We start from the raw sequence: 17,330 nt of genomic DNA on the forward strand, positions 1-17,330 counted from the left end.
CTGGTGACTGGGTTATCTGCCGCATTCTTGCGGTATCACATATTTATATCTGGTTTGAGCCTCGCTAAGCTCTGAGTTTCACACTGTGACTTTCCTTGTGAGAATTCTTCTGGGGACATTTGAGGGGGTGTCCCCATGCCTATATGTTTACAGGAAGCCTGCCACCCTCCTGCCACCCTGGAATTGTTTTGTGCCTCCCTCTTCCCTCCTGGTGCACCCCACTGGTGCTGCCCTTCCCACACCATCCGCTAATGCACGTACAGGTATCAGAGCACACGTGGTGCCCAAGGTCAGAGATTCCCATCTTCTTGTTCTCATCATGCTCTTCACCCGGGGGGGAGCTAATATTCGTGGGGCATGTAATTTACAAAGAGACCTTACAAAGTAGGTGCTGTTCTTCCATTTTACAGTTGAGGAAACCCAGGCACTGAGAAGCTAAGTAACTTGCTCATGTCACACGGCTCGTAAGTGCTGGAGTTGGGATTGGAATCCAGGTAGCTGGACGGCAGAGCGTGAACCCGGTTCTCACTCCAGGCCCCTCTCCTCTCAGCCTCCTCGTTGCGACTGGGCTAAGCTGGCCGCCTTGCAGTCTCTTCTGAGGTTCGCCCGGCCATTACCATGGCAAACCCCAGCAGCTCATCAGTCCTCCCTCAACTTTCAGCCATCTTCTCTTGTCCCACACTCTGAGCTCAGTGTTGCTGAGGGAGACGGAAGGGACTCTCCCTGGCCCCTCATTTGCCTAAACATGTCTGGCATCAGGCCACCACTTCTTTTCCCTTTCACCTGTGAAAACCTAACCAGCCAAATGTCACCATTTATTCTGGGTGACTTGAGGGAGTGGTTGAGGACACGCTCTTCCTCTTTTACTAGACAGTGAATTTCCAAGGGGGAAGGAACAGACTCCCATTTCTCTCAAGGCTCAGCTACACTTGGCACATAAGGGAAATCCACTAAATGTGCCCTTGAATAAATGATTCAATGACCTCCCAACACTCCCCTCGGAGGAAGACCGTGAAAGCATAGTGGTCATGAAAATTGGTTTTGGACTTGGACAGAGCTGGGCTTAAAGATCATGGTCACTTTGAAGCTATGAGTGTGGAGGAGTACTTAACTCAGGGTTGGCAAACTTTTTCCGTAAATGGTCAGACAGCAAATATTTTTGATTTTGTGGGGCACATGGTCTCTTGTGTAACTACTCAACTCTGCAGTGTTTGCAAAACCAGCCAGAGATAATACCTAAGCCAGTAGGAGTGGCTCTGTTCTCACAGACCTTTATTTACAAAAATAGGGAGCAGGCCCAGGGCCTGCTGACACAGGACTTACAGTAAGAAAAGATTAAAAAATAAGATCAAATGAGGCAACCCATCAGTGTGGCCCTAGATCTTACACTTGATGTCCTTGGGTAGGATTGCCCTTATTCCCTCACATCAATTCCATTCAGTTCAATTTACTGTGCCACATGGCACTGGCATGCATAGTATTTCTTCTTTTTCCCATTTCCTTGTGAGATAATATCAAACATTTGAGAAACAGCATTGCATAGGGATTAAGAGGATAGGATTCTGGAACTTAGACTGCCTGGGTGTGAGTTCTGGCCCCACCACTTCACAGCTATGTGATCACAAGATTAACTTACCTTCCGTGAGTGACCGAACCTCCCTCAGCCGTCCTACCTGCAAAGCCAGGGCCACAATAACAGTGCCTATCGCTCATAGGGTTGTCTCCAGGATTAAACGGATCTGCATATCCGAATCTCCGGGGGATCTTTAAAGATTCCAAAACCCAGGACACGTGCAGACCAAGGAACTCACGACATGTCTGGGGTGACACAGGGCCATTCAGTACTTTTGAAGCTTCCCTAGGTGATTCCAAAGTGCGACGAGTTTGGAAGCCACTGGGTTAAAGTGCTCCGCGCGCTGGTTTTGATCCTTCGGTGGACACTTCTGGAATTACTGCATCACCAGGAGGTCCCGCGCACCCCGGGACCCCCCAACCCTACTTCGTTGCTAACCCTGTTCCCCAGGCTTAGCGAGACCCTGGCTAAGAAGCCCCGGCCGGTGCATGCTGGAACTTGTAGTCCCTTTGGTTTGCCGGCCCCGCCTCGCCCCGCCTTCCATTGGCTTTCTCAGACGCCCACCCCGAAGTTCCACCAATCACCGCAGCGCGGCTGGCCATTAAAGTCTGGAGCCGGCCGTTGCTCCGCAATCACTGCAGGGCGGACATCACGAGGCGGCTGGTCTGAGGCTGCGCGCCGCGAGGAGTTCCCACGGTCCTGCCGCCCGCCGCTGCCGCCGCCTCCGCGGTCGGTCTGCTGCAGGTAATTACAAGCCCCATCCGGGGACCCGGGCTAGGCCGCACGTCCCGGGCCAGGGTTGCTTCTCTGCTCACGTCCCGGGTCAGGGTTGCTTCTCTGCCGCGGCTCTGGGTCTCACGGCCGCGATTTTCAATTTCCCCGACCCTTTTTGAATAATCCTTTTCTCACCCCGGGAAAGAGGATTTCGGGAAGCGGTGAATCCCAAGGGAAATGCGGCGACCTCTCAGCCCGCCCTCCCGGAGGGTGGTCGTGGGCTGATGGGGGCCCTCTGTTGCGCGAGCTCTGGCTGGAAGCCCAGGCTCTTCCCCGGCGCAGGGAGAAGCGGGCGCGCGGAGAGAGTATTTTGCTCTGGTCCCACAGGCAGGGCGTGCCGGCAGGGTCTGGGGCTTGGTTCCGACCTTCAGGATCTAGGAGCAGTTCAGCTTCTTGGTGCCTTTTTTTTTTTTTTTTTAATGTTTATTTTTTGAGAGAGAGAGAGCGAGCGCGCACGAGCGGGGGAGGGGCCGTGAGAGAGGGAGACGCAGGATCCCCAGCAGGCTCCGGGCTCTGAGCTGTCAGCACCCAGCCGGAGGGCGGCTGGAACTCACCAACGGTGAGATCGTGACCTGAGCCGAAGTCGGACACTGAACCGACTGGGCCACCCAGGCGCCCCAGCTTCTTGGTGTTTTTAATGCGGAGGGTTGCATCCATTTCCACCCACTTAATTACCACAACAGAAATACCCAAACGTATAAAAACATCCCTTCCCAGAAGTTAGAGGTGCCCTAGTTCCCAGAGGCTTGAGCTGGTGGGACTCATAGGATGATTCACTTCTAGCATGAAAGTGAAAGCTTGGTTTGGTCCCCTGCCCCTAACTATTAGAGGTGAGGTTGTACCGACATGGGTCATTCCAGGCCAAGAATTGTAGGATCCGGGAGTTGGAAAAAGGAACTTTTACCACGTGCTTCGTTTTATAGATGCAAATAAATGCCTGGGGTTTGAGACTTGCACTGTGTACGTGGTGAATGGCGTAGCTCAGCTCTTTTACTGTAGGGTTCCATTAGTTAGCAAACGTTTATTGAGCCTTACTAAGCTCTTTGAGCAGGGGGCATTTGTAAAGGGGAGAGGCAGCCTATAGAGAACCAGTCCGGTGTTAAAAGGGTTTGCCCACGGGCAGCCCATTGGCAAATCTAGCCCAAATCTAGATTTGTGGGAAGAGGTAGAACTTAGTTTGAGGGATGCACAAGAGCTAGTGTGATGGAGAAGAACGTTTCACCTGGAAAACAGTGGGTGAAGGCATAGAGCAAGGATTTTGGACTCGAATCTTGAAACCTGGTTGGAACAAGGGATTTCATGCGGGTGGTGGATTTCATGAGCTCTGTTTCATGAGAAGATAGCGGTATATCTTGCAAGGCGTCCTGTGCTGCTGTAAGAGGTTTAGATCTTGTCCTGGAAGCTTGGGAAGCTGAATTCAGTAGGTGTGTACGTTAGGTAGTCTGTAGTGTGGAAAAATATTGGAGAGAGGTCACAGCAGGGAGCACAGGCAGTAATTCCCAGGAGAATTGGTGAGGCTTTTTGAAAAACAGTTGCAGTTGGGAAGGAGAAGAAAAGAGAAAAAGTTCTGAACTGTTAAGGAGGTGAAATACACCATACCCAATATTGTTCAGTAAAAGTATATTGAAGTGAATGCTGTTTCTTGAGTTTTCCAACCTATACACTATCTTGAGAAGAACCACCCAGCACTTCTTTTTTTAACTGCAGAAGTTGCTTTGTAGACCATAATTCACATCCCAGTTAATGATGGGGAAATTGTCACATGTATCAAAGATGTTGAAATCTGAAAGGTTAAGCCCATGATAACACTTAAATTTTCTTGTAATCCAGAAAATGCAAATGAAACCTGTAATGAGATCACTTTATGTCCATCAGATTAGGAATGATAAAGTTCAGTGCAGTTAAGAAATGATAGGTATTTAAAAAAAAAGAAATGATAGGTATTTGAGGGAAAGATTCACTACTGATAGAAGGGTATCTTAGAACAGTATAGCTACTAGCGAAATGAGTATACCTGAAGACCTAGTGGTTCCACTTCTAGAAAGTAGCCTAAAGAAATATACATTTGTATGCAAGGAGAGGAGTATTAGGATGTTTGTTGCAACTTTGTTCATAGTGATAATGTTTTGAAACTGCCTAAAAGTCCTTTAGAAGGGAATGTTTATAAAGCGCACATATGTGTTTTTAAAGGTATAATAAAGTGAATGAAAAGAAATGCTAACTTACAATTGTGGTTATCTTGTGGTGTGGGGAGAATAGAACAGGATATGGAAACAAATTTCATCTGTAACATTTTATTAGTTTTATGGGGAAAGACTCTTCACAGATTTGCAAAATATTAACAGTTCATGGGCTTAATGATAAGTTAACAGTTGTTTTACATTATACTTTGTACATTTCTGTAATTTAATGTTTACCCTTCAGTTTCTTTTTTTACAGTTTATTTATTTGAGAGAGAGAAAGAGAAAGAGAGAGAGCAAGCAGCCTCCCCACTGCCAGTGCAGAACGCAACGCGGGGCTTGAACTCATGAACCGAAAGATCATGACCTGAGCCGAAACTAAGAGTCAGACACTGAACTGAATGAACCAGCCAGGTGCCCCTACCCTTCAATTTCTTGAAGTATAAATTAACAAAATTTAAGTTAAGAATTAACATCTAACTGTAAAAGTCTTTCAGTCATTTTGGTAAAATTCTACAAACTGAACTGATATCAGGTTTCAAAAATAGTAATTTTGGTAAAAGGAATTCAAGTGTCAGATAGCCGTGAAAATAAAAATTTGGATAAACTTAACCATTGGGCAAATTTTACTTTGCTAAATTCCAAAATTATTCTAACCGTTAGGAGATTTTAAAAGTGTTTATCGACTGTCCATTTTGAAATGTTTCAATTGCTCAGACTTTTTGTAATGTTAAAAAATAATTTTTAAAAAGGTAAAGTCGTCACTCTATAGATACAAGGGTGAACAAGTAGTAAAGATTACATTTAACTTACATTGAGGAAACTTAGTGCGGTGGTTACAACCAGTTCAAAGGCGACTCCATGGTATGGATATATTTGTAGATCAGAAATAATGAAATAAATATGCAAATGGCAGGCAAAACTGGCTTCTTTCTACAACCAGAAATCATCTAAACCTCAGCTTGATAGAATTCATTTGTATATCTTTAGATAAGAATTGTTTGGGGTGCCTGGGTGGCTCAGTTAAGGGGCTGACTTTGGCTCAGGTCGTGATCTCACGGCTCATGAGTTGGAGCCCTGCATCAGGCTCTGTACTAACAGCTCAGAGCCTGGATCCTGCTTCAGATTCTGTGTCTTCCTCTCTCTCTGCCCCTTCCCCGCTTGTGCTCTGTCTCTCTCTCTCTCTCTCAAAAATAAAGTAAACATTAAAAAAAAGAATTGTTTGCATTGCTGTTAATCCAGTTTACAGAGATGTGAAGAAAAAGTTCCATAGAGTCAGAATTAGGTAACCTTGAAGGACATACTCTAATCTAGAATCCAGTTTGCCATGGACTCAGAAATTTTCCCTATAGGAAAAATATTGATTACCCTGAATAAGATACAGTTTTCAATTGAGATTTAAGATACGATCCAGTTGGATTTGTTTCAATCTCACTCTTCAGACAGGAAGTTTAAAGGTTTGAGAGCTGAATCTGCCCTAAATAATTTAGTTCTACTATTATTGTACAGATACAGAAGCTAGAGACGGAGGCTTCTCCTGTGAGTTAGTAGCTGTGTGTCCTATGTTAGAACTTGGCACTACACGCTTGTTAAAAACAGCAAGACAGGTTTTATTCCAGCAGTTTTATTAGGGACAGGTGCTTGAGTGTAGATCTGAGCTCAACTCAGAATACAGCAAGGATAGCTAGGATTTATAGGTGGGCAGAGTCAGTGGACTGAAAATTACTAAGTCGAACTTGATTAGATATCAAAGGGGGGCTTTGATTCTTGCTAAACTGAGCTCACCAGGCCAAGACCTAGTGAGAAGGGGGCTCAGAGGGACTTGACTCCAGTTCGGTCAAGGATAGGTCCTTATCATCTCTCCCTGTGTCTTGCATACTGTCAGTCAGGGTCCAGTAATGTTGATCTTATTGTAAGCCCCAGGAGAGTAGAGAGCAGGATCAAAGACCTTCAGGATCGGAAGGTTCTTTTCAGATGTCCTTGACTTAGGCTGCTTTGCTTGGCTTTGATGGTTCCCTGTTTCTAAAGAGTCAGTAGCAAATTGGGGACTGGCATTGAGGTCACACCCAGTGGTGGTTAAGGTGTGGGCTTTGGTGTCAGACGTTGGTTTGAACTTGACTGTGCTACTTAGGGTAGTCCTGTGATTGGGGCCTCCTCATTACTTGTATTGCTGGTGACAGTTTATCTAGAATGGGCACTCTGTCCCACACCTAGCGAATGAATGGAACCTTACTTGCTAGTATACTTCAAGTCAAGTGGAGTCCTTTGATGGAATTACTGACCTTGTGTAACCCTGTAGCCTGAGAGAGATGCAGGGCTAGTGGGAACAGCAGAGGACTTGTCATTGGAGGCGGGTAAAATTCATTCGTAAAGGTTTGACCGATGGTCTTGACTTTGTGTGGTTCAGGTTCTCCTTTGGTAGGTTCTTTTAAGAGAAGAGCTCCTTGTACAGATGGCCCACAAGTGCCTTAAAATAGTAAGGTGGTGAGGAGCACCGGGGACGACCTGCTGGTGGAGGGGTTGGGCCCTGGGTAGGGGTGCTGTGCACCCACCTGTGGTTACCCGGTTTTGCAGACATCCACATAAACAGCTCTTTTTTTGTGACGAGCAAGGTGACGCAGCGAAAAAAGCAGCCTCTGGACCAGATCTGTGTGTCAGCCCCAGGCTTGCCGCTTACCAGCTCATTTGTCTCCCTGTCCGGCCTCGCTTTTCTCAGCTCTGAATAGAGCGATGAGACTGGCTCACAGGCTTTCGCGAGGATTGGGTGGAGTGAACATGGCGTGGCTCATTGCAGAAACCCGCAAGCATCCCACTCTGCCGCCCTGTGCAGCATGTGAACACGTGTCTCTGTAGGGGAGACCTTCTCTCCTCTGGTAGGGGTAACACGCGTCTGTGTCATTTTCTCCCCACAGATGGTTAGCAGACTAAACACATCCCCACTACAGTCCCCTTGGAGATCTTTCCACTGTTTTAAAACAGGTTAAAACAGTGCCCCATCGCAAGCGAGTGCCGTGGCTGATTTAACTCGACAGCCCTCTGTAGAGGACACATTTTGCCATTAGAATGGGTGGGCTTCCTCACTTCCTTAAAGTCTTTCCCTTTTGACGAGATCGGGTGCGTTTAGGGTGGTGTGGCCGTAGACAAGTCTTTCCCTTTTGAAAAATAATGCCTCCCACTTCCACTGGACTCTGCCTCCTGCCTTGTATTTGCTCCTGATGGTCATCCCCCCTGACAACGTGTGGATTTCAGTCGTGTGTCTTCCCACTAGAATGTCAGCTCAGTGAAGGATTCTGTCATTTGGTTTGCCGTTCTGTGCTGTGTTTGTTGGATGGATGGGTGGGTGGGTCGGACTGTAAAAATAGCCATCATGGGGGTGCCTGGGCAGCTCAGTCACTTAAGTGTCTGACTCTTGGTATCGGCTCAGGTCATCATCTCACGGTTCACGAGTTCAAGCCCTGCATTGGGCCCTGTGCTGGCAGTGTGGAGCCTGCTCGGGATTCTCTCTCTCTCTCTGCCCCTCCCCAACCCACTTTCTATCTCTTTCTCAAGATAAATAAATAAACTAAAAAAATATAGCCATCCTGAAGAGCTAGTTCAGTAGGGATCATTTACTTTGCCTTCGTGAACTTTTCTCTTTGACAGAACAAGAATCACAGGCATGTCGCGAGATTATTTGTGACTTTTGCCTGATGCTTGGACTTTGTCAAGAGTATTGCTGATCAGGAAATGGCCGGGTGAGGCTGGTTGCTTTGAGACGTGTTCTTGCTGAGGACAGTGGAAAGCTTGTGTTACTCATCTTCATTCTAGACCCCAATATGTTTCCCCAAATGGTATTAACACGTGTTTTTTTAAGTGACACTTTCCATCAGTGTCATACTGTGAGGCCTTTAACTTGCCATTCTGTTCAAGGAACCGTACTGCGTGTTTATAAGAAACAGCAACAACAAAAAATCGCAGACAGGAACCGTTGCCAAATGTTAGCTATGAAAATGTCACTTGCATATTAATAAAGCACTTTTCCCCACTGAGGTGTAGCATGCTAGTGTATTAGTAGAAGAATGACAAATGAATTTGAATTTGTAAAAATAACCTGGTGGTGCTTTTTCGGTACCTGCTGTGTTGTTTGCCAATATAGGCAGTTAAGCTGGTGGTGTCCCTTCTAGGGTTCACAGTCAGGCCAACTTCTTGATTCTGGGTTTTTTTGTTTTTTTTGTTTTTTTAATGTATTTTGAGAGAGAGAGAGGGAGGGGCAGAGAGGAAGCGAGAGAGAGAACCCCAAGCAGGCTCCATGCTGTCCTCGTAGTGCCCGACACAGGGGCTCCGTCTCACAAACCGTGAGATCATGGCCTGAGCCAAGATCAAGAGTCGGATGCTTAACCTACTGAGCCACCCAGGCGTCCCTTTATATATTCTTTTTGTCCCTAAACGTGAAGGGAAAAAGTCACATGGCAGGGCCTCCAGAGGAATGAGCCTCCTTGTGATTAAGTCACGTGAACCAAACTTGGAAGAGACTGGTGTGCCCACCAGAGAGCCCGCTTAATGACTGCCGATGGAAGATGATAAGAACCGGCCGCTGTGCCCGTCACGTCATGTGGGCTCCCTGGGGCGGGTCAGAGAGACCTGGCCCTGGTTTTATTGGAACATCACCACGCCCACTGGTTTATGTATGGTTTCTGGCTGTGCGCACAGGACAGCGACAGAGCCGGACAGTTTTGAGGGAGATGGTGCGATCTGCAAGGTAAAATAGTTCTGTCCAGCTTTTTAGAGAAGAAAGGTGCCAGCTGCTGGCCCGGGGGAAGGCTTCCCAGGGAGGCTTAACTGCAGTGAGGAGGCCGCCTGGCAAGCTTGGGGTCAAAGAGCTCCTGGGGGGGTCATCTCCGTCATCACTGTCACCTCTGCCGTTACCTTGCAGCCCTGTGGCGAGCCCCCATCAGGTCCAGAGGACTTGGGAGAGTGTCCTCATGTGCACATTAATACATTAATAGGCCAGCTGGTTTGGGTACCAGGATGGCCGCCTGGGCAGTCTACTGCCCTCATCTGTTCTGTGACTTCATCTGTCATATACCATACTAAAAAACAGACCAACTATAGCATCTGGGTGGCTCGGTCAGTTGAACATCCGACTCTTGATTTCAGCTCAGGTCATGATCCCAGGGTCGTGGGATTGAGCCCTACATTAGGCTCTACAGTGGGCATGGAACCTGCTTGAGATTCTCTCTCCCTCCCTCTCCCTCTCTCTCTCTCTCCCTCTCCCCGCCGTCCCCCTCCTCTGCTCCTGCCCTCTCTCACTCTAAAACAAGCACAAACAAAAAGCATGGCCATTTCTGAATAAGCTTAAACACAAATCTGGGGCATCTTATCGTGGTTCCCCGTTCATCTGTGGAAGACCTTGCGTGGTGCTAAAGAAATGCGGATCTAGCACCAACTCGGGTTACATGTTAAGAATTGAGTTCCTGGAGGGGCTATCACCCTGGAGGGGGTGGCGGGAAAAGAGTAGCCTCAGGTCATGAGGCTTTGGGCCAGACGTGAACTAGAGCCCGCCAAGGTTAATGAAGAACGCCGTTGCATCAAAATATAGTCCTAGACATCACCTGTAGCTCGTTAGAAATGCAGAGACTCAGGTCCAGCCCAGGCCTCCTGAATCAGAATTTGCATCCTAACAAGATCTCTAGAGGATGTGGGTCACGGTCAGGTTGGAGAAGCACTGGACTAAGACACTGTTAGGTTTTTAAACTTTTATTGGATTCAGGGCTTCCTGTTTCCTCACTTTTGGGGGGAAAATCCACCACTCAATCCATTTTTGAGTTTTAGCAGTGTTAGGTACAGAATGCTGAGGGTGGTTTCTTAGGCTTTTAGGTCGTTCATCCCTTAGCTGGCAGCATGCTCACCAAGGATAGAGGCTTTGTCCTGTCCTGCTGCGTTCAGAGCATCCAGCATGCTTTTTGCCAGAGTGGGTGTCCAGGAGACTCTGGCCAACTGGGTGAATGAATGAATGAGTAAGTGAATGGGTGAGTGAGCCCTGTTTGACAAATGGCATAAGTGTCAGAGGTCAGCTTTGCAGACCGTTCTCCCGAATCCCTGATCTCAGAGACTGGTTTTCCTCTTCTCTCAGTGTGACAGGCCTGGTATCTGTCACAGGAAGGCTGTTATTTTAGAATAACATTCAGGACATAGGGCAGTGTCTGATCTGAGTAAGGCAAAGTGGCCGGGACTCGGCCTGGGTACTGCCTCTTATGCGTTAAAACTTTAAAGTTTTGGCCGTGCAGTATAAAATTGGGCATGTACTTCATTAAGAATAAAGTCTCAGGGCACCTGGGTGGCTCAGTCGGTTAAGTGTCCGACTTCAGCTCAGGTCGTGATCTCACAGTTTGTGAGTTCAAGCCCCGCATTGGGCTCTGTGCTGGCAGCTCGGAGCCTGGAGCCTGCTTCGGATTCTGTGTCTCCCCTTCTCTCTGCTCCTCTCATGCTCATGCTCTATCTCTGTCTCTCAATAATAAATAAACGTTAAAAATTAAAAAAAAAAATAAAAAAGAATAAAGTCTCAATGTAGAACTGTGTGGCAGAAAGCCTGAACCAGGAATTGAGAAGGCATGGGTTCTGGTCTCTGGCCAGAGCTGGCTGACTGGATATTGGACAAGTCACTTCTCTTGCTTTAATCTCCCCTTCCTATAACAAGGAATAAAATATTTGCTCTGCCTGCTTTACTGAATTCGTGTATGGTTGTAAATATTGTACAAAGGCATTGAGCTGAGCTGCCAATGTTTGACTATAGCTTATCCAGGTAACTCACTCAAACTTATAAATTGCCCCTCAGTGTTTGAATTTTTACGAACTTTATTGCATAATAATATCTGTTAATTGTAGTAAAAAGAGAGCTAGGAGGAAATCATCCTGAATTCTACTTGCCGCCAATCACTATCTACTGTGAAATTTCTATGTCTGCCCTCCACATTTTTCTATGCACACATTACATATGTATTCTTTCCTTGCAAACATTTCATACAGTGTGGTAGACATTCTTCTAATACAGTGAGTTTTGTTGGTGGTGGTGGTGAGTTTTATCTGTTGTATTCCAAGTTGTGATAAAAACTTTTTAACTTTTTTTAATGTTTATTTATTTTTGAGAGAGAGAGAGAGAGAGAGAGAGAGAGAGAGAGAGCGAGCAGGGGAAGAGCAGAGAGAGCGGGAGACACAGAATCCGAAGCAGGCTCCAGGCTCTGAGCTGTCAGCACAGAGCCCGACACGGGGCTCGAACTCATGAACCGCGAGATCATGACCTGAGCTGAAGTCAAATGCCTAACCGACTGAGCCACCCAGGTGCCCATGACAAAAACTTTTTAAAGAGTTTTCACGGTATTCTTTGGTTTATACCCATAACTTCAACCTGTAGTGAGGGAGATATGAGTAGACCTTTTTCCCCTTAGGGAAAGGGGCCACAGAGCTAAAGATAAAATTCTGCTCAGTCATCATTTTTGACCCATTTGCTGTGATATTTCCTCAGGGGCCAACAATATTCTGTTTTTGTCATTCCTTTTTGCTTGACTCTCTGCTTTTTTCTCCCCAGGTTCCTGCCGTTGAACTCTGAGGCACAGAATGATTTGGGAAGGAGCTGTGTTGCTCAGCATGGTCCTGGGAATCGGTGCTGTTCCCATGGATGATCCCGAGGACGGGGGCAAGCACTGGGTGGTGATTGTTGCAGGTTCAAATGGCTGGTATAATTATAGGCACCAGGTAAGACCATGACTAATGCTTTTCTTTATGACCCTGGTATTCTGTAAACAATCCTGCACATTGTCAATAGAACAGACTTTTTAAAAAGTCATTCACACTCCCAAAGGCTGGCTAAAGGATGTGTGTTGGCAAGGATGTGGAGAAATGGGGGGCTCGTAAAATGGTGCAGCCATTTTGGATCACTGGCAGTTCCCCAAAAGGTGAGACATTGAGTCACCACGTGACACAGCAGTTCCATTCCTAGGTATGCATCCAGAGAAATGAACACATATGTCCACACAGATGCTTGTACATGAATGTTCATGGCAGTATTGTTCATGCTGGTGAAAAAGTGGGAACAGTCCAAATGTCCATCAACTGACGAGTGGATAAACAAATGTGGTACGTCCATACAAGGGGTATTATTTGGCCACAGAAAGGAATGAAGTACTGAAGAAGGCTTCAGCGTGGATGAACCATAAAGACATGCTGAGTGAAAGAAGCCAGTCACAAAGGACCACATAGGATCCCACTGGTATGAAAGGCCAGCATAGGGAAATCTGTAGAGATGGAAAGTTGATCGGTGGTTGCCAAGGTCTGGGTGGAGGGGGGAATGGGGAGTGACTCTGGGGTAATAAGAATGTTCTGGAATTCGAGAGGGTGATGGTTACACAACTTTGTGAATATCCTGGATACCACTGGGTTGTATATTTTGTTTTTTGTTTTTTTTTTAATGTTTATTTATTTTTGAGAGGGAGAGAGAGAACATGATCAGGGGAGGGGCAGAGAGAGAGGGAGACACAGAATCCGAAGCAGGCTCCAGGCTCTGAACTGTGAGCACAGAGCCCAACCGCGGGGCTTGAACCGGTGAACCAGGAGATCATGACCTGAGCCCAAGTCAGATGCTTAACCGACGGTGGCTCACCATGGGTTGTATACTTTATAAAGCTGACTTTTATGTGAATTAGAGTTCGGTAAAGTTGTTGCTTAAACCATCCGTTAATCTGTCAATTCTCAGAAACAGGATGCAGGGTGTGCTGGCTTCTCGTCTAAGAGAGCTTCCACAAGTGAACTCATCTCACCTTGTCGTCGTGGAGCAATGCGCAGTAGGCCCAGTTCTTGTTTCCTCTTTGTGAACGAGAGGACTGAGGCATAGAAAGTCAGTCCTCCACCCAGTGAGGCACTGATGGCAGGTGGTTGAGCCTGGATCAAACCTGGGCTGCCTAGCTCTGAACAGCGCTGTCTAGTAGGAGGGCCACATGTGTTGTGGTAAAATTTCTAGTAGCCACATTTTTTTTTTTAACGTTTATTTTTGAGAGAGAGAGAGCATGTGCATGCTGGAGGGCTAGAGAGACAGGGGGACAGAGGCTCGGACACGGGCCCTACACAGACAGCAGAGAGCCGATGTGGGGCTTGAACTCACGAACCGTGAGATCATGACCTGAGCCGAAGTCAGATGCTTAACCGACTGAGCCACCCGAGTGCCCCAACCACATTTTTGAGAAATAAAAAGAAACAGATGAAAGTAACTTTGCTACATTTTATTTATCCCAATATATGCAAACTATCATTTCACTGTAATCAATATAAAAAGTTAATGATGAGATATTTTACCTTTTTTTTTTTTTTTACGCTATATCATCAAAATCTGGTATGCATTTACATTCACGATCTATGCAGTTTGGACGGGCCGTACTTGAAGTGTTCGGTTGCCCCGGGAGTTGCTGTACGGGACAGCGCAGGCCTGGAGTCTGTGCACCGACGGCCTGGGCAGCGCTGCTCGCGCGTTACCCTCCGGGGCTGTCTGTTTTCGTATCTGTTAGGCAGGGCGTTGGTTTAGAAGACCTCCCTACCAGCTCCGGAACGTGATGATTATTGAATGACCTGTTTCGTGAATGTTTTTGTGTGTTTGCCGAACAAGAAATTTGGCTTGACTGAAACGTTGTTGTCATGGCAAGATGATCCCTTTTAACATCTTAGTACTTAACCACAGACCTGACCTATTTACGGAGGAGCAACCTGAGTACATGGCTGATCCGTCTCTCAATTTTCTCCTCCCTCTCCCAGGCAGGAGAAAGATAAGGTGTTAAATACAGGTCACCGATGGTGAACAGGCTGATTCATCAGTCAGCCTTTTTTTTTTTTTAGTTTATTTTGAGAGAGAGAGAGCGCGCACACGTGTGGGGAAGGGACAGAGAGAGAGAGAGAGGGAGAGAGAATCCGAGGCTCGAACTCATGCACCTTGAGATCATGACCAGAGCCGAAGTCAGACACTTAACCGACTGAGCCACCCAGGCGCCCCTTAAATGTTACTTATTTAATTTTGAGAGAGAGAAAGAGAGAGACGGAGAGGGAAATCAGAGGGAATCCCAAGCAGGCTGCATGCTATGGAGCCTGATGAGGGCCTTGAACTCCTGAACCATGAGATCATAACCTGAATCAAAATCAAGAGTCAGATGTTTAAAACCGATGGAACCACCCAAGCACCCCTTGCCACGCTGGTTTTTGTACAACCCACTTAGAAAGAATATTATTGGTTAAACATTATTAAGTATAGGGTTCCAATGACCCTTTCCTCTGAGAAAACCCTTTCTGCTTTTTGTTGTTGTTGTTGTTGTTGTTGAAGGGTGCTAGTTCCCCTGGTAAAATAATATCGAAACAGAATGAAGGGAAGCACTCGCTTCCCAAAAGAAAGAGTGAAAAACACTCATCCTTGAGTAAAGAGGACAGAGGCCGAGCAGAGGAAACGCGAGCGCTGAGTCATCGCTGAACTCAGCACTTAGCACTACTGGCCTGGTTCTGTCCTCAGCCGCTGCCAACATTGGCCTTCTTGGCTTTGGAGACTAATCATTAAAAGAGCATTTGAAAGAACTTTCCTCCTAGAACCTACACAGACTTTTCAACCTATGTTTTGATGGAGGTTCACCTTCTTGGATTGACACAGCTCTGGTTCCCGCAAATTCCTTTTGTTGCGGAAGGACGGGGACACCAGGCACAATTTAAATAACTGCTGAGTGCTTTGCTGTGTGCGTGATGATGGTTATTTAAATCATATTTTGTCTTGACAAACTGGGTTTCTCTGGTTTCCATTTTGGGGTGGGATTACTGGATGGCCTTGAGGGGGTTAGTCTGAGGCGAGGTGGGTGGAAGGTCTGCATCTGGTGCCCTCAGCCAGTTGCGGGGGAGAGGGGGGAGGTAAGGCCTCGCCAGGGCAAGTGCCTGCAGTGTCCGGGCGGAGGAGAGAAGGAGAGGTCCGGAAGTGCAAACAGCACTCGGGGACAGGCTTGTCAAGGGGAATGGAATGGGCCACTATAGGAGGAACTGGGGTTGGAGGAGGGTTTCTTTCAGGACAGGTCTGAGCATGTGGAGGAGGAAGACCTCAGGTGGAACCGTGGGGGCGGCTGTTGAAATAGATTGCTGGCGAAGTTCACGGCCCCCTGGGGACTTTGGGGGGTGACAGGAATTGAGAGGCACATGTGACCATGTGTCACTCAAAGGATGGGGGTTGGGAGGGTTTGAGGCCATTGCTGGCAGTGGGGCTCCAAGGTTTGCCATGTGTTGGCAGACGCCCCCCCCACTCCGCTGGTCTGGTCTGGAGTTGGGTGGCGGCAGAGAGAAAGGGGGCCGCCACCTCCTCCTGGAAGCTTTAAGAGCATCTGTTCCAGGAGCTGGGAGGCAGATAGGCGGGTTTCAGTTGAGGCAGAGAGGGAGAAGGAGAAGCCTAGAACTCACTCTTCTTGTTGGAACTGGGAGAAAGACGTGTGATAGAGGGCCAAGCGACAGAGTCATCACGTTTCTAAAAGACCACCTTTAGGGGCACCTGGGTAGCTCAGTTGGTTAAGCATTGACTTCGGCTCAGATCATGATTTTGCGGTTTGTGAGTTCGAGCCCCACATTGGGCTCGGTGCTGACAGCTCAGAGATTGGAGCCTGCTTCAGATTCTGTGTCTCCTCTCTCTGCCCTTCCCCTGCTCATGCTCTGGCTCTCAAAAATAAATAAACATTAAAAAGTTAAAAAAAAAAAAAAAGACCAGTTTTCATTTTATAGATTTTAAAAAATGTTTTTATTACTTTTGAGAGAGAGAGCAAGCTCCACACTGTCAGCACAGAGCCCGACACAGGGCTCAAACCCACGAGCCATAAGATCATGACCTGAGCCGAAATCAGTTGGATGCTTAACTGACTGAGCCATGCAGGAGCACTTGATTTTATAGATTTTTTAAAAAATGGGTGCAATCACCACTTTTTAAAACAGCTCTATGGAGGCATACCTTTACGTGTCCTACAGTTCATCTGTTATAATTGTATACTTTCTGTGAGTTTCAGCAAATTTATACAGCCCTGCGAGCATGGCCACAGTCCATTTTTAGGACACTTTCATTATTCTAGAAAGTTCCCTCATGCCGGTTTGCTGTCAGTCCCTGCTCCCATCCCAGCCCCATGCAACCACTGCTCTCTGTCTCTATTTTCTTTTCTTTTTTTTTTTTTTTCAACTTTACCACCCACTCCCCTGCCATCTCATTTTAAGCCTCTGATTCTCCTCTGGAAAGTTCGAGTTGGTAGTGGGCTCAGTGAGGCAACTCTGCAAAGTCCCTGACCCAGGGAATGCCTCACCCAAGCAGCACACAGTATGTACCAGGAAGTGATAATATGCATACCTCCGGCAATGAGCAGACCAGGAGGCGCCTCTCTCAGATCCTTACCTGGCTCGCAAGTGGACCCCTTTACACTGACCATGACCGGAATGTGCCAATTGAGTTTAACCTTTGTTCTAAAGCGGTGGTTCTCATTTGGCTCACAGCTGGTCTGAGGTGGCAGCATCACAGGCAGGCATTGTCAGACAGTGGCTTGCATCAGGGAATCACGGGATGCTTTACAGGCCTGTCGTCAGAACTCCTAACACAAGCTGTGAACCAAGCTGAGTCATGGCAGTGTCTGCTCAGTAGCCCAGAGGGCCTTGCCTTCTTTAGAGAATCTTGCTCAATACCGTCCTCACATACTGCTTTGTAGGCTTTTCTGGTTTTCAGGGGAAAATAACATATGGGCCAGATAGTGCAAAGGAAGTAATTCAAGTGGCTTTTAGCACCATTTCTC

General features: G+C 47.1%; 1 protein-coding gene across 1 annotated transcript in view; it reads left to right on the top strand.

Annotated features, from left to right (window-relative positions):
• Nucleotides 1-2,222: 2,222 nt before the first annotated feature.
• LGMN (legumain) overlaps nucleotides 2,223-17,330 on the top strand; it is a 35,163-nt gene continuing 20,055 nt past the window's right edge. Inside the window, exons 1-2 of the mRNA XM_047080195.1 lie at nucleotides 2,223-2,317; nucleotides 12,092-12,258. Coding sequence (XP_046936151.1) covers nucleotides 12,121-12,258 — 138 coding nt within the window. The 5' untranslated portion in view covers nucleotides 2,223-2,317; nucleotides 12,092-12,120. The remainder of the gene's footprint in view (nucleotides 2,318-12,091; nucleotides 12,259-17,330) is intronic.

This window comes from Lynx rufus, unplaced genomic scaffold (genome assembly GCF_022079265.1).
Source record: "Lynx rufus isolate CCGP_SWC_20201006 ecotype Redwood Valley unplaced genomic scaffold, mLynRuf1.p SCAF_17, whole genome shotgun sequence".
In the NCBI taxonomy this organism is placed as follows: Eukaryota; Metazoa; Chordata; class Mammalia; order Carnivora; family Felidae; genus Lynx; species Lynx rufus.